The 27,704-nt window shown below is 33.6% G+C and overlaps 2 protein-coding genes across 2 annotated transcripts; one reads left to right on the plus strand and one right to left on the minus strand.

The window, feature by feature from the left end:
• The first annotated feature begins 816 nt into the window (after positions 1 to 816).
• On the plus strand, positions 817 to 3,772 carry BDBG_00691 (peroxisomal AMP binding enzyme). Its single transcript, XM_031719993.1, has 3 exons — positions 817 to 1,855; positions 1,970 to 3,126; positions 3,224 to 3,772. Exons 1-3 carry the CDS (start codon positions 1,387 to 1,389, stop codon positions 3,386 to 3,388), a joined length of 1,791 nt encoding a protein of 596 aa, XP_031575961.1. The 5' UTR covers positions 817 to 1,386; the 3' UTR covers positions 3,389 to 3,772.
• A 9,704-nt stretch (positions 3,773 to 13,476) lies between these two features.
• BDBG_16173 (uncharacterized protein) lies at positions 13,477 to 14,478 on the minus strand (the record flags this gene model as incomplete). The annotated part of the gene is made up of 4 exons (XM_031724177.1): positions 13,477 to 13,566; positions 13,868 to 13,956; positions 14,277 to 14,328; positions 14,359 to 14,478. 4 exons carry the CDS (start codon positions 14,476 to 14,478, stop codon positions 13,477 to 13,479), a joined length of 351 nt encoding a protein of 116 aa, XP_031575962.1.
• Between the last annotated feature and the right edge of the window lie 13,226 nt (positions 14,479 to 27,704).

Genomic DNA, 27,704 nt, shown 5'->3' on the forward strand with positions numbered 1-27,704 from the left:
GCCGGCTCCAGACGGGAATCAAGAAGCAAACAAGAATGCGAGAATAATCTGGGAAGAGGGGGGGAGGGGAGGGGGTTGCAGCAGCTATATAAAGATTTATATAAGTAAAGGCGACAAACAGAGGCTCCTATAGGACTAAACAGGACATGTGAGTAACTATCCCTGAGTATCTATTCCACGAACATGGCAAAACAAGCCACCAGCAGCAGCAGCAAAAGAACAAATCAGGGCAAAAGCGCCGAGTTTTGCCTGGCTCGACCACGCGCAACACGGCCAACACAGCCAATTCAGCCAATTCTGGGGTAAAAGCAGTATGTGCTCCGGACGACAGCAGCTGTTTTCCATGAGCGCATATGCCCTGCCAGCCAAACCATTGTTTCTGGGGTTTCTGGGGGGGGGTTTGGGGCTAAAATCTAGGCTGCGAAGATCACGGGCTGGCAGGCTGGCTCTTTGTGTCCCGTTGCGTCGCTAAAAAGCGGCATGCAGGATTTGATATATCGATATTGTTGATCCGCGCGTGTGATTGCTGACTGCAGAGCGGGAGCTGGGGAGAGTTGGGATCGCTCCAAGCCACGGCCCAGGTCAAGCTCAGCCAGACAGCCATCTAACCCAACCCCCTAACTTAGCGGTGCAGGGTGTATGGATCGGGCTCTTGGCTGTGACTGGCCATGTTGGGTTGGTAGATCATCCTCCTTTTTTGCAAGTAAGTCTGTTAGCTGTTGTTAGCCCTGGATTGAGCTTCTGTCTCGGAGCGGGTAGTGTGCTGGGCGTGTGTAGGTAGGTGTAAATAGTTACTCCGATGTACGCTGTAGCTCTCGCGCTCGTTCCCCTTGGTTAAATACCGCTCCGCCGAGCGTCTGATTACTGACAGCCGAGGCTAAACACTAACTACTACATACACACTTGTCCAAGAGTCAGTCTAGAGATGGATTCTCCACACTTATTATTCTCCTTATTCTTCCTCTTCCTCTTCCTCTTCTTCTTCTTCTGCTTGTTATTCTTGTTATTCTGCATCCTCTCTGTCTGTGCTGTATGCCGGGTCATGCCTGAATCCAATCTACGCTGCGTAACACCCTCTCACAACCCCCTCCACCTCCCCCGTTCCCCAGCCTGTGGCGCATACAAAGAAGAAGGGGAATGTGCTTCCGTCTCCAAGTTACCTGTCACTCTGTATCCTCATAGCAAGCTTCCCCCCCGTCTATACCGACGTCAAAGCTTCAGAAAGCGCGTCAGCTTGCTGTCAGCTTCGTGCCTACATTTCCGTGAAGAAGCGCGAGTCGGAGACAGATACCAACAACAGCAATAACAACAACTACTGCTGCTACTACTACAACGATAACTACAACGATAACTACAACGACGACGACGACGACGACGACTACGAGAATGTCCCTGGTCAGTCCCTTCAGGGACCGTCAACACAATTGGGCTCTCGTTACTCTCTGGGCCGCCGCAGCGGTCTCCGTTCCCTACTTCACACTCCAATTCATCCGAAGTCGACGGCAGCAATCCAAGACGGGTGATGATAATATTACTACTGCTGATGCTAATAATAATAACAATGATAAATCGGCTTCAATTCCGTCGCTACCTCTCCTGCTGGCTGCGCGGAGCCACGCGCAGAAAGATGCCCGCAAAATCGCGATTGTGGACACTGCCAAGGGTGAAAGCTTCACTTACGCCCAACTCCTAGTGGACGTCTCGTCCCTCAAGAAGCAGGTTCTAGAGTCCCTGGAGCTGGTGTTGACGGGGGATTTGGAGGAGCGACGCATTGCGTTTTTGACACCGGCTGGATACGACTATATCGTCTGCCAATGGGCTGTATGGGCTGCTGGCGGAGTATGCGTGCCATTGTGTAGGAGATATATTCAATTTTGCTGTTTCGTAATTTTACATTTTTCTTCCTAGAAGATGTACAACTAAACTAACAACTAGTTTTTTTAAAAAAAAAAAACAAAATATATAACAGGTACAACTCACCCTACAAAGGAAATCATATACACCATTACAGACTCAGACCCGTCATTGATCATCCTCCATCCCTCGTTTAACTATATGAAAGCCGCAATCCAAGAAACGTGCCCCGATATCCCTTTTTTCAACCTTACCCCGTTTGTCGCGAGGAGCACAGAATCTCGAACGTCCTTACCCCCGTTCCACGCCTCCCTCCCCCAATCCAGACGCGCATTGATGATATACACCTCCGGAACAACCTCAAATCCCAAAGGCTGCGTGACAACCCACAAGAACATAATATTTCAATCAGAATGCCTAGTCAAAGCATGGAAATACACCCCGACCGACCACCTCATCCATATCCTACCCTTACATCACGTACATGGGATCATAAACGGGCTCACAGCCACCCTCCTCGCCGGCGCGACGGTGGAAATGCACCCCAAATTCGACCCCGCCGTCGTCTGGCAGCGGTGGTGCGATAAGGGATCGTCGACGATGTTCTTCGCCGTCCCAACCGTATACTCGCGCCTCGTGGATTACTTCGATGCGCACATCCGATCCACGGAGCTGGAGCTGGATGCGCGTCAGGGCGCGCAGGCGCTGCGACTCGCCGTCAGCGGCTCCGCGGCCCTGCCCACGCCCATCAAGACGAAGTTTGCGGAGATCACGGGCCAGGTGCTACTGGAGCGGTATGGCATGACGGAGATCGGGATGGGGATTAGCTGTGGGTTAGATGTTGAGACGAGGATTGATGGTAGTGTCGGGTGGCCGTTATCGGGTGTGCAGGTTCGGCTTACCGATAGGGAAACTGGGGAGGTAGTTGGTGCGGCGACGGGGGCGGAGGAGGAAGAAGCGGGAATGATTGAGGTGAAGGGCGATAACGTGTTTTTGGAATACTGGCGACGGCCGGAAGCCACCGCGAAGGAATTTACGGCCGACGGGTGGTTCAAGACCGGCGATGTTGCGAAACGGGATTCGAACGGGGCGTATTACATCCAGGGGCGGGCGTCGGTTGATCTGATCAAGTCTGGTGGGTACAAGATTTCTGCGCTGGAGGTGGAGCGGAAGATGTTGGCGTTGGAGGAGATTCAGGAGGTTGTGGTTGTGGGGCTTGCGGACGAGGAATGGGGGCAGAGGGTTGCGGCTGTTGTTAAGCAGCGGGAGGGGGTAGGTTTTTTTTTTTTTTTTTTTTTTTTTTTTTTGCGCCCACGGCCCCTGTGGATTTGATTCTAATCTAACCCGCTTTCATTTTCATATCATACAGACTCCAACGCTTGAACTAAACCCGCTGCGTACTCGACTGAAAGAAGAGATGGCCCCGTACAAGATACCGACTGTGCTGAAACTTGTGGATAGTATCGAGCGGAACGCGATGGGGAAGGTGAACAAGAAGGATATCATCAAGACCTACTGGCCGGATAAAGCATGAGGTAGGTGGTTGGGATAGATTTTTTGGTTTTGGCTTTGTTACCGTTTCTGATTTTTATTTTTATTTTTTATTTTTATATATTTTTGCCTCATTTTTATTCTTTCCTACTCTTCCATTGTTTTTCGATATTATTTCCTCTTCACTTATTACCATTGATAGAATTGTTGTAGAGCTTGGTTCATCTCGTGATTTTGTTAACATTACCGTACTTGTACCTCGTTCTTCTACTTTTCTGTATGTACAGTAGTTACATGTTACATGTACATTACATACCTAGCACAGCACTGAATACACTCTTCCACAGCTTTATTTGGAAACTGTATAGTTATACATAAATCCTATATAATCAGGATCTGAAGTGAACCCAAATCTGCCCAACAATAACAATAACAACGTCACCATCTCATCCCCGTCCTCCGCAAGCCGTTCCCCCCCGTCCGCGTTCGGCCTTGGCTTGGCTCTCCCGATCAGCCGAACGTTGTCCCTTGGCGTGTTTGCCTCGTTTGGATATAATTACTTATCTAATAATAAACTGGTTGCGGTCACGTTAAGTTAATTATTGTAGGATAGTTGAAGGTTGTGTATTGATAGATCTATCTACAAGAACATAATATAGTGGTGGGTCACGTGATCTAGTGGGATCGCTAACCGCAACAGCCGTAAGGGCCAACACCCCCCCTTGAGATAACAAGAATCACATACAAAAACACTCAAACCACCAAGATAGTCTGTCAAAACCAAATACAAATGTAAAATTAAACATTCCCAACTTTTATGCCTGTAAGACCTAGCAAAATCATGAATCATGCAAATGTCACAGTGTCTAGAGATTTAGTGAGTTCATCTGCTGTCATCTGAGCAGTGAGAATGTATTCTAAATCAATGATTCTCTGATTCAACTGTCAACATGAAAAATGAAAACATGTGTCAATATGCTTGCTTCAGACTGTAATAGCTGCCATCTTTGTGAGATCTATGACATTCTTATTATCAGTGAGAATCTGTATTGAAGATGTAGTGATGAAGCCAAGCTTAATCATGAGATTCTGAATTCATGTTGCTTCACAGACTGCCTTACTAAGAGTCATATATTCAGTCTCATTGAAACTCAGAGATATATAAGATTGCTTCACTGAACATCATGAAATCAGGCTGTCTACAAGCTTAAAAATGTAGCTGAATGTTGATTTTCTATTATTATTCAATGAGCTGACTCAATTGAAATCTGAGTAGCTGAAGAGTAGATAGAAATCATCAGAGAAATCAGAGATAATGGAAAGATCAGTAGAAATGAACCTCTCATACAGGTCATGTTTGTAGAAAATACTCAGATTCATGATTTCTTTCAAATAATGTATAACATGTAATAAAGTCTTTCAACATTGAGATGTTGAATCAACATTTCATTGAGTGAGTAGTAAGATAGTGTAAGTGATATCAGAACATGTTTTAACTGCAAGATATTGCAAACAACTCACATTATATTAATATTATTGAATTGTGAAATCAGTCTCTTTCTCAGATATAGAGAAATCATCAATACAGAATTCATTCTTCATTGATATTCTGATAACAGCTGTATTATCAAGATAGAAATCTTTAACAAGATATTTAATATATTAATGATATATTAAATCAATTCTCTTATCTGAATAATTGATCTTCATACTCAAATACTTGATTGACTGATGTAGATTCTTGACTTTCAATTTCTCACTGAGTATACTCACTAGTTAATTAGCATTCTCAGAAACTTCAGATATGATGTTAAGATCATCAATGTAGATTATCATATAGAGGTGATATCTGAATATATGATATCAGAGTGCTGAATTATAGATACTGACTGTAAATTCAAGATTACTCAATAGAGCTGTTAAGTAATCATATCAGATCTTTATTACAGAGTTCAGACTGTATAGACTACTCTCAATTATGCAGACAAGTATTTTCAGTGAACCTGTCTTAAATTCAGTGAATTATCTTATATAGATCTTCTTAGTGAGGCACTTATACAGATATATCATTACTATATTCACTTAACAGAGTATTCAATCATATAGTACTGCTATTGTAAAAAGAATATGATTGACAGTATCAGTGATGACAGAAGCATAGATCTCTTCTCTAGAATTCTTCTTAAGTTAGTTATCACAAATCACTCAACACAATTTTCTAAGAATATTATCAGAATCAGCATTCAAGTTCACAGGTCTATCTTTCTTAAGAAACACTCAACAGTCTGAAGTAATCAGTTCATTTCTTAGAATATCAGATCTAGAGATCAAACTTCATGTATTGCATCTCTTCAGATTAGTAATCTTGCATTGTATGAACTTCTTTCAATAATCTTCTATCTTCTCTGACTGAGATATGACATTCTTATAGAACTTCAGAAGGTTATCTGTAATAAGGCTTGAAGTATAAGTAGTCAGTGATTTCGCGGGCTGTAATCATGTAGAATTCAGATCATCAATGTCAGAAACATCTTCATCATTAATCAGATGAATATCAGGCTTCAGTTCAACAATATGATTAATGAGTTTCACAGATGTAACAACTGGTTTTTCAGTGATTAGAAATCTCACATCACTACTGGCAATAATCTTATCAGATTTGAAATGTCATAGACAATATATCAATGTGTCACTGAATTCAATGATATGATAGAAATCAGCATGTGAAGAAAGCTTATTCACAGGCCACTGAGATTCATGTAAGTGAATAAAAACCTCTACACTTAATCAGTGAAAATGCCTCACATTCAGTGAGATATTCATAAGTGCACATTAAGAAATCTTATATGAACTTGAAATCACAGAAGTCTCTGCAGTAGAGGATCAAAATTTTGAGTTGTAAAGAACTATAGATGTGAGAGTATTATTAATTATTGTAATCACTGTCTCTAAAACATCTGTTCAGAACTTCTTAGAAAGATTATCTTTTAAAAGAGCAGCTCTAACTTATCTTATGATAGTGTAGATTTCATGTTCAAAAACATCATTTTAATGTGATAAATGTGATGCTGTTGATTCTCATTTAATATTATATGAATTTATAACTGTGTGCATACATATGAATTGAAAAACATTATTAATATCAGTCTGTAGAAAAGCAGGAGCTGTATATCTGAGATTATTTATAAATCTGAGTCACAACTCAAAGTATTGAACAGTCTCATTCTTAGACTTTAAAAAATATATTCAATGATAGTGGGTTGCATCACAGATGATAAGCATTCAGTATTTAATTTTCTAGCAGAACTCTAAGAAGTGATCAGAGAGGTCTTTCAATGTATATTCATCACCTGCAAGGTTAATATGAACCTTCTCAATGAGTCAAATAGATCTAGGCATCAGTGTTTTCAAATAATCTTGTATCATACCTGCCTTGACACATTCTTCACAAAAGAACTTAGTCTTAGAATCTTTAATAGTGACTTCAGTATGAGAATTCTTGACCATAGCAATTATAGCACCAGTGTGAATGTGACTGAGGTCACAGTGCCAGTTCAAAAGAGTCTTTGATATTCTTGTATTCTGTGTTTTCGCGTCTGCAGAATCGATGTTATTAACAGTAGTGACAGCAGTCACAGAAAGATCAACTTTTCAGTCAAAATTATACTCATGAGACATCATTGAAATATACTTGACTGCTCTATTCAGATGATTGAGATTCTCATTGAACTCTCACTTGTTGACCTTATATATGTTGTTCTGAGTGGTTCAAACTGCATGAAAAATAACACTGTTCAGAGCTCTGCAAATGAAAAATGAGAGAATAGTGAAAGACAATGTAAATCAGAATCCCTGATCTTCAAGCTTTGCAAATGAGAGCAGATTAACTGTAATATTAGAAATATAGTGAACATTCTGCAAGTTAACATCATCACTCTCAATCTTCAAGATGACAGTCTCAATCTTCTTGACAAACTCAGTTCTCTCAGTGACAGAATCAACAGAGATGTTATCATTAAAAGGTTTGATATTTGAAAAAGAATGAAGCTTATCTGTCATATTCAGGCTTGCACATGTGTTCAAATATCAAGATCTAGAGAATGGTTTTCCAGTGACTGTGAAAAAGAAATAGAACTCAATCTTTGTAATTGCTGCATTTGCTGCTGATTGAGAACTTATCAAGTCATTCTTCTTCTCTTTCTTCTTATCATTCTTCTTATCATCCTTCTTTTTCTTTTTATCAGAGTGTAAGATGAAACACCTGTCAACAGTATGTTCATATCTTCTGCAGTGAATGCACTTTCATACAGGTGTGCTTTTATTCTCATCTTTGTTCTTATCTTTGTTCTTGTTCTTTTTCACAGTCACAGAATCAGCCTGAGACTGCTTTTTCCACTCAGTGATAATCTTCTTAAATGTATGATTGATCAGTTGCTTTATCAAATCATTGATATCAATGTTGACAATGAGTCTCTGATCAGTGAAGAAAAACTCATTCAAATATGTCTTGACAAATGATCTTTGATAATCTTGTAGATTGTTGAGGAAAAGATTATAATATACATTCTCAGTGCTCTGACAGAGCTTCTTGTGACAGATAATAATATAGTGAAAATATCTCTGAAAAATAAGATAATTATTCTTCTTAACTTATAATTTTATCAATTTCTTGAAGATATTAACTTATTCTTCTATCAGTGATATTACATATTCAATGTTAATCTTGTCTTACAGAGCTGCAGTATTATCAGCTTTCAAGATTTCAATAGTAATTTAAATGTTTTCAACAAGACTTGATAGCATACATCTATATAGAGACTTGAAACAGATTCTTCACTTCTCAGAGTTGATATAATATGTAAAAGAGAATTCTCATTAAGTTCTTAATAGAATGTCAGTTTCATTAATAACTTCTGCATCAGTCAATATATTAATATATCAGACTTCATAATTAGAGTCATTAAATGTAATCACTGATTTAATATCTAGTGTATATTTGACTTTCTTCTGATATTTCTGTAACTCATTTCTTATAGTGTCTCTTTATACTGTAAGAAATTCCGCTCCTCGCGGATTCTTTACTTCTATTCCTATCTCTCGCGTAATTAATAGGGCTAGCGGCCCTTGACTACACACAACTATATAGACTGGAGTTCATGAATACTATTCACAACTCAGCTTAAATGCTATTATACATTTGACTTCTACATTTTATCTTTCTACTGTGAATACTTCTAGTAGTTAACAGTACATATCATGTCAAGCTGCAAACACTCAAATAATCATCTGTGAGTACTTATTCTTACATTTCAAGCTCAGTCAGTCAGCAACTGCCTGTTATGACTGAAAGAACTAGAAACTTATATGCTTCAATCCCTGTAAACCCTACTGCAGACACTCAGAAGCAGCCACCTGAATCATGAATAACTCTCATAGAAGAAGTCTCAGAGAACTTATTAATTACTTATAAGACATCATTCTCTGCATCTGTGACAGAGGAACTCTCTGAACTCATGAATAAATCAATCTCAGTGAAGAACATTCTTGAGCATCTCTTATAAAATCAAGCTATTTTTCTACAAGAAATGCTTACTGTCTGTAAACACTCTTGAACTGAGTCTCTAGATATGATCTTCAGAGATATCTATAAACTGAAAAGAAACTTTCTTAAGCTGTGATCACTTAAGGCCACTTATTGAATCATAATCTATAAAAGCTTTTGTGAGTTTGTATTTGAAATTGACTTACAAGCCTGACTGTGTGATATGAAAGATGAAGAAGCTGTCATCTACATGATAACAGGCCTCTATTACACTGAAGTCAAGGACTGGCTGAATTATCTAGAGAATAATCATGAGAGATTTCACTGATCTGTTCTCAAGATCTATTTAGAGAATAAGTTAAGAGACTTCATGAGCTGAACAGAGAATACCTGAGCTGTAATTATCAATATTAGAAAAAGAGATGAAGAATCTGATAAAGACTACTCACAGTACTTCATGAAATTGTGATATAAATTGAGATCTGTGAAAACAGGGCTCTGAAACAAGACCTAAATAATGATATTTATGAAGAGACTGAATAAAGATATGCAGAACAAGCTCATTGAGTAAGACTCTAAGTTCTTGACTCTGAAGAAACTGATAACTCTCATTCACTACTTATGAATCACTGTGAGAGTTACAGATCTGCAGAGAGTAAATCATCAACTGACTCTGTGAGAGTCAGAACAACAGAGAACAGATTTGCTAGAAAAAGATGATAAGATATAGAGAGATTCATATCTGACTGCTGAGCAGAGAGAAAGAGCTTTACAAGCTTCTGTAAACAGAGTGTATAATAGAGAGACTAAGGAAAAGAGACTCTACTTTATCTATTCTAAATTAGAACATCTTCACACAAACTGTTCAGACAAATTAAAATAGAAATTTAAGAAGTCATGAACAGAGTCAGCAACAGCCTTCTTAAGAGTCTTGAAGCTGACATCTGAATCTGTTACTTCTTCAATGAAAATACTTACTTACAGAGAGAGACTGTACTGCAGTGCTGCTGTCTCATAAGTATGAAAAGTATTGATGAACTCAGAATCTCAGATCACTGTGATGTTTCTAAAGCTTACAGAGTAAATGAGCTGAAAGATGAAGACTGAGAATCTACTCTTGTAATAAGCAGAGTATGAGAACTCAGACCTGAGAGCTGAGAGACTTATAAGAGTTATCTTTGAATTACAAGATCTCTCTGAAATCTGGAGAAGATTTGCAGAAACTGTGATTATTATGAATATTGTAGATAATATATACTTGAGACTTATATAACTTCAAAGACACAATTCATATATAGCTGTCTACAAGTCAGGTTTATACTTCTGATCAGTGTTGACAGACTTACTTATAAAGATAGAATCAGTTAATGCTGCAGAGTTGATTAGAGAAGACAAGCTCATCTATATAATGACTTTATAAGTATCTGAGAATCTTATGATTATGAAAACTGAGCTTCAGATATCAGAGAAATACTGAGATCTTACAGAGATATTCAGCTCAGTAAAGACAGCTGAGCTTCTCTCTCACTGTGAGAAGAATCTGATAATAGATTTAATAGAAGAGTAGAAACTCTTCTGAGAATTAATCTATAAACTCTCTCATCATGAGACAGAGGTCTTGTAAATCTATATAAAGAAGAATCTGAAGAATAACTTTATTCAATCTTCACAGACCTCTGTGAAAGCTTCTGTGATATTTATAAAGAAGAAGAATGAAGATCTCAGATTGTGTATAGATTATTATGACCTGAACTTCAAGATAATAAAGAGCTGCTATTCTCTGTCTCTGATTGAGAATGTGATCAACTGTCTTACAGAAGCTGTCATATTCACATAACTGAATATAATTAATACATATACACAGCTGTGAATACAGTCTGAAGATGAATGAAAGACTGTCTTTAAAACTGTACTGAGATTATTTGAATATCTAGTAATGTCTTTTGATCTGACTAATGTCCTCACAGCATTTCAGTCTTTTATTAATAAAATACTTCATATATATCTGAATGTCTTCATAGTAATATATCTGAATGATGTGATAATATACTTTATGAAGAAGAAAGAATACACTGAGCATGTGTGAAGTGTGTTGAAGGTCTTAGATAAGACAGAACTGTATATTAAGCTCACAAAGTGTAACTTCAGTATCTGCTGAATTAATTTCCTAGAATATGTAATCACTGTAGATAATATTCAGATGAAATCTTCATAGATTGAGACTATTCTATCATGACTGAAGTTAACTAGTATTCATGAGATTCAGATCTTTCTGAGCTTTGTGAATTTCTATAGACAGTTTATCTTTATATTTACAAGAATCTTCTTGACTCTTACAGACATGCTGAAGAGTGAAAATAAGAAGAAGTCATTCTATGAACAGAGAATGAAAAGATTATTAAGAAGAGAGAACTGTGAGAACTTTCTTATCTCAGAAGCTCATGAGGTCTTTATAAGATTAAAACAGGTATTCATGAATGCAGTGATACTGTTTCACTTTAATCTCTTACTCTTAATCAGATTGAAGACAGATATCTTCTTCTTTATGATTTCAGAAATAGTCTCACAACTACAGTTAAATGAGAACTGGGTTTCAGTGGCCTTTTTCTCACAGAAGATGTAACTTACAGAGATCAACTATGATATTCATGATCAGAAGCTTCTTACAATAGTAGAATTCTTCTATCACTGATATTACTACTTTAAGAATCTTATAACAGTGATTACTGTTAGAACTGATTATAACAGCTTGTAACAGTTTACTTTAATCAAGAAACTCTTATAATGACAGATTCACTGAGCTCAGAGACTGAGTGAGTTCTGATTCAAGATAGAATATATTAAGAGAACTAAGAACTCAGTGAATGAACTCTCTTACAGGTCAGACTATGTTAAGAAGATCAGAGTGACAGACACAGAGAGACTAGAGAAGACAGAAAAGCTTTACAGAATGCTTGAACTGAGTGTTGCAAAGAGATTGACTGAAAAGTCTCTCAATTCTCTGTAAGAGAAGAGAAGAGAGAGAGAGAAGAAGCCTGTATAACTACTTCTTATAACACTGAGAGTCAACACTCTGAAGATCTTTATAAGAATTCTTGAAGAGAATATCTATAATCTGAAGAATTTATAGACTTTGAGAAGCACTGTAAAAGACCTGATATAAGAGAAAACAGAGTATAAGTCTTTATAAGATCTTCTATTCAGATTGTCTGAACTGTAACTGAAGAATGAATATACTCAGTATATTTAAAAACTGCTTACAGCAGAGATCAATCCTGCAGAAATAAAGAATTGAAGAGACTTAAATAGTCTCTTATAAAGAGATAGCTGAATTTATATACCTATGAATAAGTTTCTATATATAGAACTTATTAAAAGGTATTATAACTCTTCTCTAGTAAGTCATTTTACAGACACTAGAACTCATAAGTTGCTTGTAAGAAAATACTTCTGACTGAAGATATAAGAACTTATAAAGAAGATAGTGAATTCTTATACTATTTATCAGAGTTCACAGATAGTGTGATTCAGATTATATAAAGAACTTACTTCTCTACTCATTCTGTGAAAACCTTGAAAACAGCTAGAAATGAATGCTCTTATGAGCCTCTCTGAAAGCAAGGACATATATGATGTCTGCTTTAACAGTGTGCTGATGATAGTGAATCACTTCATTAAAATAGCACACTTTATACTCACCTGCAAGAACTTGAAGTCAAAGAATTTAACTCATATCTTTGTCTGTGATATGATTCAGTTGCATGAATTGTCTGTGAATATTGTCTTAGATAGAGGATTAATCTTTGCAGAAGAGTTCTGATCTGATCTGATAACTATACTGAAGATTTTATGAGATCTAAGCATGACTTTTCATCAACAGATAGATGATCAGATAGAATGCCTGATGAGTATATTGAAACAGTATCTGTGATACTTTGTCAATTATAATCAGAATGACTGAGTGTATTGATTATTACTTACAGAGTTTATATACAATAACTTAAAATATGTTAGCACAGATAAAACCCTCTTTGAGATGCTCACTGAGACTCATCTGTGAATAATCTTGATAAACCTGCGAGAGTACACTATAGAGTGTAGTGATATCTGTGAACAGGCTGAGAGAATTCAGAAGATCTGAGAGAAAGTCTGTAAATTCTTGAGAAAGACTCAAGAGTATCAGAAGAGATACTATGACTTCAAGTATATTATAAAGAGTTTCAAGAAAGATGATAGAGTCTGACTAAGTCTAGAAAATATTACTATATGAAGATCTAGTAAGAAGCTGAATCTCTTGTGAACAGAGTCTTATAAGATTGTGAAGAAAGTTAGTTTACAGTTCTACAGATTGAAACTGTTATCTAAGTTATAGATATACAATGTTTTTCATGTCTCTTTACTTCACAAATATAAGGAATTCTCAGAAGAGAACTCTGTGACTCATCACTCTGTTTATAAAGTACTAGAGAGTGAAAGAGAATATCAGGTCAAAGAAATTATTAACTCAGAGAAGTGAGATTGTAAGCTCTGATTCAAGATTCAGTGACAAGAGTATTCTGATAAGATGAATAAGTTCACTTAAGAATTATTCAGACAGATAAGATATCTGCAGAAGCTAAGACATGACTTTTATACTGTGAATTCTGATAAGTCAGAATGATGCAGTCTTTACTAAGAACCTGGTTATAATAAAGACATTAACACTGTCATTTGTAAACTCTAGTCTATAAGATGATGAGTTTCTACTGAGATAAACAGTCTGCAGTGTATACAAGGAAAGAAGAAATTATATTCTTATTAAAGCTAAAAAACAAGAAAATAAACAGGGCTGTGAATACAATTTGAAGATCAATAAAGAAAAAACAAAGAAAACTCAAACTCATATTCTCATTATCTGTAACACTCAATTCTCTCACAACTATCAATTTTCTTCTTCAAAGAAGCAGGAAGCATTATGTCTGCAGTACAGACAATTATTACATTTGACATAAAAGCTGTCAGAAATGCACAGACTTCAGAGAAGCTGAATATCAGAGTATGTATAGTTGTGACAGAATCTTGAGAGCTGGCTGTCTGCATGTGTGATCAGATATCTCTTATGAAGCTGTGTCTGCTTCTTCAGTTGTGCTGAAGTATTCAGCCTGGAAATAATTGAAATATGAAGAGAAGGCTTATCTGTTCAGGTCAACTTCTGTCATGAATTTATAACATTTGCATTACCTTGATTACTCAGATTTTGCAGATACTCAGAGACTCATCTCTCATTGACAATGAAATTATGGAAATGTGCTGCAGTGTGAGAATCATTGATAGAAAACCTAGGTATATTTGCATATGTCTGGTCAGAAATTGTGTGAGCAGAGAAAAAGTGATTGTAGGTCTGCAGAACTGCAGGAGACACTGACAATATCAGAAGCTTTGTAAGAACTGTTAGCTAGAGTCTGTAAGGAATTACTTATAAGAAGACTTACAGCAAAGAAGGAGACTGTGCTGCTTAGAGTCAGAAGCTGGTCTGGAAGAGGCAGGGGATTGGCCGCTGGCCTGAAGATCAGGTGCAGTGGCAGAGCTGAAGGAAATGAAGATGTGATCATGAGCAGTGACATCTCTGCTTCATCAGCTGATAAAAAGCAATCAGAGAAGTTGTGAGAATACTTATAAGAAGCTCAGCAGTGATCAGACATTGTTACAAAGATATTGAAATTGAAAAATTTTTATTCTTGAGAAGTTCTTGAATTAATATGTGAATATTATCAGAAACACTCTCTCTCTGTCATCTGAGTGAAAACACTTCACAGATGAATGAGAATACTCACAGTTTATAAGAATAAGAGCTGTTATAGAAAAAGAGAAAAGAAGATGAGATTCTGTGAACAGATCTGGGATATTTATACTACTCTAGAGAGGTTTGCTTACACTGTGAGTGATTCTGTGAAACAGTCAGATTACTCTAGTAAATAAGAGTGATTGTGAATTGCAGGCCTGAATCTTTCTATATAACTATAAAGAGTGATTGCAGACTGTGAACATCTTAATTCTACAATTCTACAGAGTTAATGAAAGAATGAAAAATTTCTCACAATTCTACAGTGTTAAAGAACAATGATTTATAAGAATAAGTGAAAGATTAACTCATAAATGTTTCTCTTTAATGAGAATGATCTCACAGAAAGTGATTCATCTGTGAGATAAATCTGTGTAATAATCACACAAGAATCTTATGAAAATGATTGAGAGTCAACTGAAATTCTTTTATATGAAAGATGTGAGATGAATCTGCATGATAGTCAGAGAAGAATCTGTAGATTACAAAGAATCTTGCAGAATAAGAAACTGAGTGACAGACTCTTTTCTCTTTATAATAACAAGAGATTTTTCCTCACTGAGATTTTTTTATAGATGTGAAGGATTTTTAGTGAGTATCACTGCAGTGCTGAGCTGATTCTATGAAGTCACTCAGTGAAAGGCTTCACAGACAAAGTCTTAGAGAGAAGAGAGTATGTAAGAAATTTCACTTCTTACAGATTCTTTATCTCTATTTCTATCTCTTATATAATCAATAGAGCTAGCGGCCCTTGGCTACACACAACTATATAGACTGGAGTTCATGAATACTATTCACAACTCAGCTTGAATGCTATTATACATTTAATTCCTACATTTTATCTTTCTACCATGAATACTTCTAGTAGTTAACAGTACATATCATGCCAAGCTGCAAACACCCGAATAATCGCCTGCGAGCACTTATTCTTACATATACAGAGACAGATGTAGTGAGATGTTAAGTGATTTCAGCTGCAGTCATTTGATTCTGTAGCATTATCTGTATAAGATTCATAAGATTGCCTGCAGTGTAATAGATAGATTGATTTGAATCATTATTAAAAGTCAGCATTTCAGAGATAAGAAATGATAGAGAATTTAATGAGTTGAAATGAACAGATTCTGTAGATGAATATTAACTCTGCTTTTCTTTGTTCTGAAGTTTCTCTGTTATCTCATCATCAAATTTCATACTCTGGTGAAAACTGATCTCAGTCTCATCTTGCAAGTCAGGAGCTTTCTCATAATGAGTGATTATTCTATCAATGAGTCATCTAGTAAAGTGTGTGATTCTGAGCCTTGAGCTGAACTCTGAAGTAACAGATATATCACTTATATTAAGATGACTCTGCTTCTTCTAGATGTGTAAAAAAAAAGTGATATTCTTCACAATGAAGAACACACTTTCTCAAAAAAAAATATAAAGTATATGAATCTACTGATCAGCAGATTCAGAGAAAATGAAATATCTCTAATAAAGAGTGAAAGTCTTTTCAAAAAAGGTGAACTATCTGTGTTAAAAAATGTTGATACAACATTCTAAAAAGAAAAACATGCTATTCAGGCTATAATCTGTAGAATAGTTGAAGGTTGTGTATTGATAGATCTATCTACAAGAACATAATATAGTGGTGAGTCACGTGATCTAGTGGGATCGCTAACCGCAACGGCCGTAAGGGCCAACAATTATGTGGAAGGTGTAAAGCTTGTGTGATTGAAAGATTGCTGCTAGCTTGTGAAAAGTTATGTAGGCTACTGAGGCAAAAGAGCTCAATCATCACCAGCGCCTGCTGATAGAAGGGCTGACCAACCGCAGGACCTTCAACAAGTTATATAGTGAAAGGATTAGTAAGCCAGATCACGTGACCTGACACCCTCACTCACCAGAGTAACTATACACGATGCTATATACAAAATTCGCCTTCAAATCAAGTACAGATATAAAAAATGACTGGAAAATGTGTAGTAATGAAAAACCAGTCATGAGATATATTATTTTTTATCCCTCTATCTCTCTATCTTCTTTATATTCTCTTTTCAACACATATATTTCAATGTTTCAAGTGATTTAGTAAGCTCATTCACTGCATTCTCAGCAGATGAAACATATCAAATAAATATCTTATTCTTGTAAATGAGATTCTGAAGAATAGACTGGCTGCTGAGATTATGAATTTCATGTTTAATCTCATTTAATCTAGTCTCATACATTTCTTGATGTGAATTCCATTGAAACTAGTCATCAAAAAAACATGTAAAGTGACTATATATCAGATCTTAAAATGAAATCATGACTTGAAAAAAATAAGAAGATAATCTCATTTAATCTCATTTAGTCTCATTCTTAGCATAAAGTTACTATTTTTAGACATTTTAAGGTTTTTTTTAGACTATTTTTAATTTTTTAAAAAGTAACACTTTTTAATAAGACTTAAATGAGATTTAAAGTCATTTAAAGCAATAAAAATAATTTAAATTGAGAAGTGAAAATTATAATCTCATTTGAAAAATGTAATAAGAGTAGACAGTAAGTCTCACTGAGACAGTATGAAACTACTATTTAATGTTAAAATCATGTAATAAGATCAGTTGAATTGATAATAAGACTATCAAAAAATCTGATTCTGATCTCAGACACAGTCACACGGTTAGTTTACTGAAGAATGTGAAAACAGACCTCTATATACTTTAAGCAGTGTGAAATTGCTTCAGAAGAGAATAGCTCTATAACAGACTTATTATCAGTATGAATTGTATAAGTCAGATCATTGACTATGATGAGAATGAGATAATCATCAGTATTCAGATTATTGAGATGAGATGAAATGAATTCAGCATCTTCTAGAAGCTCTCAGAGACAGATAAGCTTATATACAGTCTCAGAGAATGCAATATATTCAGCCTCTGTTAATGATTTGAAGACCTCTATTTACTGACAGCTCTGTCATGCAACAGAGTCATCTGTTATATAGATGATATAACTGATAATTGAACAAGATTCTGAATCTCTACTGACTCAATCAGTATCTGTGTATATTACAGATTCAATTTCAGCATCTCTGTGATAAATTATACTCTCATTGATTGAACTCTGTAGATATCAGAGTATATACTTGTATACAGCTCAGTTCTTTGATGTAGGCTGAGAGCTGAATTATTCAAGAAATTCTGCAGCAAAGCTTATATCAGAATATGTATTAAATGCTAGATATTACAGAGATTCAATACTAAATTAATAGAATCATAGAATAAATTCTGCTGTGTATACAATCAGTTTCTCATCATTATTCATATAATCAACATTTTTCTCTATAGAAGTGAATATAGAATGACAGTTATTCATTAAGAACTTCTTCAGAAGATTTCTTATAAAGAGAGATTGAGAAAATATCAATGAAGTTAAATCTCTATTAATCTTCATTTCTAGATAGTGATTGAAATTCTCTACATTCTTGATCTCATAATTAGCAGTGATTTCAGCTTTGACTCAGTTCAGATTATCAATCTTCAGACTGTAGAGACAGACATTATTCACATAGATAATTATATAGATCTGTCTTTCATCATGAATAAATAGTCTGACATTATAGAGACTGACACAGAAGCTGAAGTATAATAGTATCTTTCACAGCTTCTCATATCATAAGAGTGCTACTTGCTTAAGATCATAGAGTCTCTGCATCAACTCATACACAAGATCATCACAGTCTTCACAGAATTCTGTAAGTTGATTCATATATATTCATTCATCAGCAGAAAGCTGAGTATTTAAAAAAGCAGTCATCATATCAATCTGTAGAACATATTATTCCCAGAATGCTAAGATCACTATAAGAGCTCAAGAGATAAATGCAGAGACAACAGATATAAAGATTCTTAAGTAATTAACTCTCTTCTATTAATGATTTTCACAGACAACTCAGCAGGTCTTATAGCAGATAATCTCACTTATATTGTTGAACTTTTTATCAAATACTCATTGACTGTGAAGAATACTCATTTATGATGTTCTCTCTATCAGTTATCAGATCTCTATCTGTTTCAAACAGTTAATCTCTTTAACACAGACCTTGTAATAATATTTTCATTTCATAGAAGTTTTAATATATATGAGGTTTTTCAGAATCAGAAGTGCAGCAATCTCAGAATTGAAAGATAAGTCTTTAAGACTATCTCTCACTGAAGCTTCTCTCACTGTAGTGATATCTCTTGTAAATGTCAGAGAGTTATCAGATTCAACTGTGAGTTCTGAGAAGTTCAATGTATTCTGCACTAAAAAGACAGATATTTTCACAGAGATATTATAGTCAATTCACTAATTATTAGTGAGTATAAGAAATAATGAACACTCAGATTGAATTTTCTTATCAATGAACAGATTATCAATTGATGAATCAGAAATTGCTGAAGAAATTGTTGCAGTAAGTAAATCTGATATTATCAAAGAAATCACTGCAGCTGCTTTACAGGTCATATTGAGTAGAATCTTCAGATTGTGTGTTATAAGTATCAATGAATCAGTAAGATGAAGATTCTTCTGAAAGATAATATCTTTTAATATGTATAAACACCTGTTGAAGAGGTTCATCAATCTATAATTAATAAAATTATTATATCTCATAAAAATCAACTCTTTGAAATGAGAAGTCATCTTATTAATGAGCTTGAGAACTATCTTCAAGAATGCTTTACAACCTCATCAGTGAATACTGCATGCAGAAGATAGAGCTTTAAGTCAGATCTCATACAGTGTAATCAGCTTTGTATTTTCAGAGCTCTTATACAATATTGTTGAGATTGATATAAGATTAAGCAGCTCTGTGACTGTAATAACCATCTTACTTCACATCTTCTTCAGAGCAGAGAAATCTATTAATAGTGATCAGAACTTCTCAATGATCAAACTGATTAATTATTCAGATACTTCATCTTACTATGAAGTATAAAAGAGAGTCAGCTCTCACTTTATTTCTTCACTGAGTATATATGCTGTGACTGTATTCAAATTCAATTCTTTATAATCTGAGTGAATGATTGCAATGCTATATCTCAGCAGATTCTTGATGAATTGATTAAAGATCTGTAGATATCTTAACATCTTATTCTTACATTTTAATAGAAATATTCATCTTATTCAGATAACATCATCTGTAATCATTATTACAAGCTTCTTATCAGTGTAAGATAATATATCATTCTCAGTTTCAAGAGTCTTATCATCACTGAATATATTTATTCAAATCTTCAAGACCTTGCAGATGGCATGATATGATGTGAAATTCTTGTAGAAAGTGCATTTCTGTTTAGTCTTGACACATATGAAACAGAATGATAATTTTTTCAGATTAATAATAATAATATCAAATCACAGATCTCTGATTACTTTTAATATACTATTTTCACTGATATGATCAAGTTGACAATGTCACTCATTTATCAAAAGCTGTTTCGGAAGAACTGTAGATAATCAAGATAAAGATGAGATAATAAAGAAATCAGTATCTGAATTCTTAGAGTTGATTAACTGTTCAACCTTCTCACAGCTGAATAGTCTCAAAGACTCAGCATTCAGATTATAATCTGTTGAGATTATCTTTAATTTCAGAACAGTTACATATGTCACTGCTTTATACATCAGATTATTTGTTATTTCATGAAATGTCAGTGAGCTGTCAGATAGAATGTAAATGTTATTATGAGACAGATTGATGTAGAAGATATCACTATTAATAGATAATAGAAACTCAAAGTAGTTTTCAGTATTAACTTGTATATTACAGTAAATATAGCTCTGATATTTTATAAGCTTAGCAGAGATCAGATTTGCAGATAGTTCTGACATATAGTATACATGATTAAATTCTATCAATCTTTTACTCACTGAGATAAATGCAGTGCTGACACTCTTAGACTGACTGTGTAACTGTGTCTGAAACCAGAATCAGATTTTTTAATAGTCTCATTATCAATTCAACTGATCTCATTACACAGTTTTAACATTAGATAGTAGTCTCATACTGTTTCAGTGAGACTTACTGTCTACTCTTATCACATTTTTCAAATAAGATCATGATTTTCACTTCTCAATTTAAATTATTTTTATTGCTTTAAATGACTTTAAATCTCATTTAAGTGTTATCAAAAAGTGTTACTTTTTAAAAAATTAAAAATAGTCTAAAACAAACCTTAAAATGTCTAAAAATAGTAACTTTATGCTAAGAATGAAACTAAATAAGATCAAATGAAATCACTTTCTCATTTTTTTCAAGTCATGATTTCATTTTAAGATCTGATATAGAGTCACTTTGTATGTTTTTTTAATAACTAGTCCCAGCGGGATTCATGCTAAGAAATGAATGAGATCAGATCAAATGAGACTAAATGTGAAATTCATAGTCCCGGCGGCCAGTCTAGACACTCTGAACCTTCAGAATAGTCTTATTAGTCACTTAAACTGTTGAATTATTGATTGCTATAAGTTCTGAAAATTATAATCTATCACTTACTATGTGACATTCAGTGTCACTATTTCATATAGTGAGAGAATTCTTGTGAGGTTTCATGAAACAGACTGATACATTAATTATCTCTGTGAGATTTATTATCTGATAGATCTTTGATTCATCTATAATAAATAGTTAAGTTCTACTCTTACTATTATTCTTTTTCTTCTTTTTCTTGAATTTCTTTATTCTCACAGTATTGTATATTCTTCAATTATCTAAAGCACTGTCTGAATTGATTAATCAATAAATATCAAAGTGAGATCTCTCACATTCAGAATATGTAGATGAATTGTTTGATCTCTGATGATTTCAGAAGCTCTCTTGAGTACTATTACAATCATATTCAGTACAGTCTTCACAGGCCGAATTCAATGTATTACTATTATTAGAATTGATAGATTTAGTGATTATTGTATCTATTGTAGCTGAGTTGATCACAGAATCTATATTCTATGAATTCTTTTTATCTTTTGAAGAATTAAGCTGTGAGTGAATCTTCTTCATGAGAAGATCAACATTTAATATCACAGCTGTGAATTTAAAATTCTGTATCTTCTCTATCTTCTTCTGAATCTAATCTCTTCAATTGTTGAGTAGAACTGAATAGAAGATATTAAATATTTATACATCTGAGAAGAAAGTATTCATTATCTTCAATTTTATAATAACAGACTGAAACTTATTAAAGAATGTATGTAGATTGATAATCTGTGTATTATTAAGTAATATAAATTTCAGAACTGTCTCACAGTATAACTGTGTTTTGAGAACAGAGTATTTCTGTTCAATTGCATTTCATAGAATATAAGTAATTTAATTTTCATTATATTTGAAGAAACATGATCTGATACCTGCACTTAAGAAGTTTGAGATGAATGTATAGAGTCACTGATTTCTGATATCTCAGAATGATGCTTATTTCTTATCTCTTTATAGAGAATTCTGAGTCTGTCATTTCTCTATTATATATTAACACTGTGTATCAATCAGTTTCACTTTCATGAAGATGCTTCATGTGTGTGACAGGCTGCGCCCGATCAATTATATAGACTATTTCATTACACTTCACAGATTTCTACCGCTCTGATTCTCAGTCATCAATTCTCAGCTGAAAATCTACGGAATTTCTATTCTTCCGCCCCGAAGCTTCATTATGTATGAAAACCTCTATTCTTCCGCCCCGAAGTTTCACTGTGTATGTCATCATGTATGTGTATAAATATTCACTCTGATCACTGATTTTCACACTTTCTCTTTCTTTTCTTCTCTAACATTTTTCTCTTTATTATATAAGACCTATATATTATACTGATCTATTCAGTGTAGATCTCTTACACTAGAAAAACATTCATCATCTTCTTATTAGAAACAATTATTTATGTATTATCTTCTCATTAGAAATGATTATTTATTGAGAAATATCTGAACATGTAACAATGTGTAAGAAAGAGAAATAATCAGTTAAAGTGAATACTGAGTTCTCAGATAGAAGCTTGCTCATCAGTTACTCTGACTCTGTAATAAGATTTTATAAGAGAATATCAGTGAAAGATCTGAGAGTTCTAACACTCAGATATATAAGATATTCATATGATTACACTTCTTCAGATTTCACAGAATATCATATATTTAATAAATAATATAATCATGTCTAATAATAGTATGAGAGAACTCTTAAATATAAGTATAGACACAGTGTCACAGTGACTCTGAGTAATGTTGAAACTATAATAATAATAAATAGCTGATATGCATGCAACTTAATAATATTAATATAAAGAGATTCAATAATTATTATAATAAGAAACTTATACAATTTCAATATTTACAGAATTGAATATAAAAGTGCTGAAAGAATACTTAGATACTTCTGTATATTTCAATACTTCTGATCTCACTCTCTACTCATTATGAAGAATGAAAGTGCTTATGAAACTGAGTGTGAATAAAGATATCATCAGTTCACTAATCAATCAAGATTGATATATCAATGAATGATTAAAGAATTGTATGAAACAGAAGTTTTATTCATGAATAAAAGCATGTGAATCAGTGTTATAAATATCTGATAATATCATTAAACATCTTAATATTCTGTTCTAAGACACTGTCATGCAATAGAAAGTGTTAGATTGATTACAGAGCATCTGATAGAGAAATACTTCTCTTACAACATTCATCTCTGACTTTGACATTAAAATCTTAGAAGTAGATAATCAATCTTGAGAGAATTGAATAAAGATTAGTATGCTTAAGAAGATATTAACTTTCAAACTCTTACAGACTCTTATAAGTGTAAATGAAGACTTAACTTATGAAGACTTCTGCACACAGCTTTAAACATTGAACAACTGTCTTATCAAGCTCAAGAGTATACAGAATAGTGATAGAAGATGTTACACTCACACACCTGTGCTGAGAAATAACTCAGTCACTTATACACCTGCACTGAGAAATAACAACAATGATGCAGATGCTATGAACTGAGTAGACTCAAATGTCTATATATAAGCAAGAGTCTTCACTGTCTGAACAGGCTTTTAAGTCTCTGAGATCACTTCTGAAGAAGTCACTAATTAATATCAATGAGAAGTATACATCAACTGTAACTGATCAGAGTATATTACTTTTAACTATCAATCAGTCTATATATCTTCTCACTCAAAGAATGAATCAGTGCCTGTTCATGTCAATCACATTATATTAGAGAAGAATTCAGAAGATAACTATGAGAATGTCTCAATAAAACAGGGAAAAGATTAGCTTCTGTTCAAATTTGTAAACAGAAGCTTGAAGAGATTGAATGATAATAATTTAAAGAGAAAATAACAATGAACATGATTCTTATATCTACTATGATTGATAACATATATAATATAAAAGCCATGATAGACAGCAGTCTATATCATTATACAATTATTATTATTATTATTCTTCAATTATAGATGTATGCAGTCAGAGACTATGACATCTACCTGAGAACTTTTAGTTCTCAGGGTTTTTCCTATATCTGTAAAGTTAACTATTATACATTCATCAATTTCAGATATGCAAAATCAGAAAATTCCAGCCCAGAATACAAAAACTGTTTACAAATTGCAGTGTTTTAACATCTTCTGATATTTTGAAACCATTTGACAATATCATGACAAAGGAAAAGAGAACATAGTCTTAAAGATAGACACATTAAATAGATAGACAGAAAGGAATTGAAAGGAAAAGATAAAGTAAAGAAAGACTGTAACAAAACAAATTATTAAAAGATAGTATATAGCTGTTTTAACAGACTATATCTGGTTGATTTCCCCCCCTTCATATTCAGATAATTCTGAATTTAGCCATTTTCTTGTAGCTGCTTGAGTTTCTGATAGAAAGTCTATTAAGTATTTAATTCCTGTCTCAGTTGAGAATAAGAATCTCATATTTAATTGATTTAGATCATACTTCTCTTTCAATCTGGCTCTGAGACTATTGTATAATGCACAGTGCATTACAATATGCTCAGGATTCTCATTTGTATTGCAGAATGAGCATTCTATTGAGTCAAATCTATCATCAAATCTTTGTATATAAGATTTGAAATAGCCATGTCCTAGTTTCAGCTGTATTATAGATGAGAATACTTTCTTTTTAATCATTATACAATGATTAAATCTTCAGTTGTAAGATATTACAATCTTCAGTATATTCTCTTATTAAAACCTCAACTTCTCACAGAATTTGATGACTCAAAAGACATTTATATCTGTTATATGATAAAGTTGAACATAGATGTCAGAGAACATCAATGTGAAGATGCCTATATATATGAAGTTAATAATCTTGATTATAATCTTATGTTAGAACTGATCTGACTATCTGAATAAAACATCTTATTGAACACTTGAAACAGAAGCTTAATATTCTCTAACAATGATAGAGTTCATGAAGATAATATTCACAAGACTATGAATCTGATACAGATCTCTGTCAATGTCTATAAAATACTCTGAAAAGAAAGTCACTGAAAAAATCACTGATAGCAGAATTATGTGACAATTTATTTTATCAGTCTGACTAATATCAAGAAAGCTCTAGAGAAGTTATTTCATACTATAATAACAGATTCTCATACAAAACTCTCTTAATAATATCATGAATATCTAGATATCTTCTGATAAGATAACACTATGAATATACTCTCTTTATAAGACTCAGAAGTAGATCACAGTATCAAGTTAGAAAAGAAAAATGATAAGAATCTTGAGTTATCATGAGACTTTCTTTATAATATGTCTTGAGATGAACTTCTTCTTCTTCAGAAGACACTCAATGATCTGTTGAATAAGAAATTCATATATATTAGTAACTCTTTTACTGCAGCTTCTATTCTCTTTGCAAAGAAATCAGATGAAGAACTCTGATTCTATGTGAACTATTGAGAATTGAATAGATTAATCAAGAAGAACTACTATTCTTTATCTCTTATCAATGAAACTCTAGCTCACATCAGACAAGCTCAATAATTTATAAAACTAGATATTATTATCATGTTTTATAAAATCTGTATTACTGAAGAAGATGAATGACTTACAGTATTCTGAATATGTTATAATCTCTTTGAATGAATAGTTACACTCTTTAAACTGATCAATGCTCTCAGTACATTTCAGAAGTATATTAACTGAGTACTTCAGAATTTTCTTGATAAATTTGTATCTGTATATCTTGATAACATTCTTATCTTCACTGATAAGTTCAGAAAAGAATATCAAGAACATATACAAAGAGTATTATAATAATTATAAGAAGCAAGACTATCAATAGATATTAATAAGTATGACTTTGAAATCAAGAGTATTAAATATCTAGGTTTTATCATAGAAGCTGGCAAGAGAATTCAAATGAATTCTGAGAAAGTCTCTGCTATTCTTGAATGAAAAGCTTCATGTACTGTGAAAGATGTATAAAGCTTTATCAGATTTACTAACTTCTATCAGTGATTTATGTAAAACTTCTCAGATATTATGAGATCACTTACAGAACTTATCAGAAAGAACTCAGTATTTCAGTGATTAGTGAATATCAAAGCTGTATTTACACAGATAAAGAAGATGTTTATTAATACTTCTCTGCTAATGATATTTGACTCTGATTATGAAATAGTTATTAAAGCTGACTTCTCTGACTATGTTACAGAGAGAGCTATATTATAATATGATAATGAAGATATCTTATAATCATGCATTTTCATATCTAAGAAACTGAGTCTCACTGAATGCAACTATGAGATCTATGATAAGAAACTTCTTGTAATTGTACACTGTCTAGAAGAATGAGACTCTGAACTCTGAAGTATCTCTGAATTTGAGATAATCACAGATTATAAGAATCTCAAGTACTTCACAACTATCTACAAACTCATTAAATAACAGATATAATGATTTGAGTTCTTAAGCTGCTTTCATTTTATAATACACTACTATTTCAGCAGTCAGAACTTGATGACAGATACTCTCTTATAATGAGAGTAAGATATATCTTTCAATATAACAGACATCTGTTGAATAAACTGAGAATATCAGCTTCTAGATCTGAAGATATTAGTTGATCAAGATGAAATAACTTATGACACTATACATACTTCTCTGATTAGAACACCTTCTCTCTGAACTGTCACTGACACTGACACTGATACTGACACTGATATCTTAACTTCTACACTGAATGAATTATGGCATGTAACAGCTCAAACTGATGAACTTCTTCAAGTACTCACTGAAGCAGTATATTAAGAAGCACCTTGATTCTCTTCAGAACTATGTATAAGAACTGATATCTCAGAATATTCAATCAATGATAATAATACTCTATAATTCTATAAATAATACTGAGTTTCTCACTCTGAACTCTTATACATCTGAATAATACAAGAGATGTATGACTCTTATATAACTAGCTATTCAGATTATGAATAACTGTATTGAATAATCTCTCAGAAGTTCTACTGATCTGAGATATTAAACAGTATCAGATGTTTCATCTGAAACTGTAACTATTATTTCTCTATCATCTTATAAAGAAACTGTAGAAAAGATCTGTTAAAACTGCTTAATATCTCTGATAGAATCTGATAAGATATGATAATTAACTTCACTATTGATCTCTCTGAGAGTAAGAACTGTAGAAATATTCTGATCATCATAAACTGATTGAGTAAGAGTGTAATATTAAAACTCTATAACAAGATAAATACTGAACAAGTTACTGAAGCTTTTCTAAGAAGTCTATTCTATTAAATGTATGAATTACTGAGATCTATAGTATCAGATCAGAGCTGTTAATTCATGAGTACTCCTTAAACAAGAATCTGTCAAGTTTTCAAGATTATACACTATCTGTTAACTGTCTATCACTCTGAGACTGATAATGCATCAGAATAAATAATTCAGACTATAAAGAATTATCTCTGTAAGTTCTATAACTACTTATAAGATAATTGATATGAT

The sequence above is a fragment of the Blastomyces gilchristii genome (assembly GCF_000003855.2).
Source record: "Blastomyces gilchristii SLH14081 genomic scaffold supercont1.1, whole genome shotgun sequence".
Lineage (NCBI taxonomy): Eukaryota > Fungi > Ascomycota > Eurotiomycetes > Onygenales > Ajellomycetaceae > Blastomyces > Blastomyces gilchristii.

Coding starts and splice junctions, on each gene's coding strand:
- BDBG_00691 (XM_031719993.1), top strand. CDS start 1,387: ATGTCCCTGGTCAGTCCCTTCAGGGACCGTCAACACAATTGGGCTCTC. Junction 1,856..1,969: donor CGGAGTATGCGTGCCATTGT/GTAGGAGATATA, acceptor AATATATAACAG/GTACAACTCACCCTACAAAG. Junction 3,127..3,223: donor TTGTTAAGCAGCGGGAGGGG/GTAGGTTTTTTT, acceptor CATATCATACAG/ACTCCAACGCTTGAACTAAA.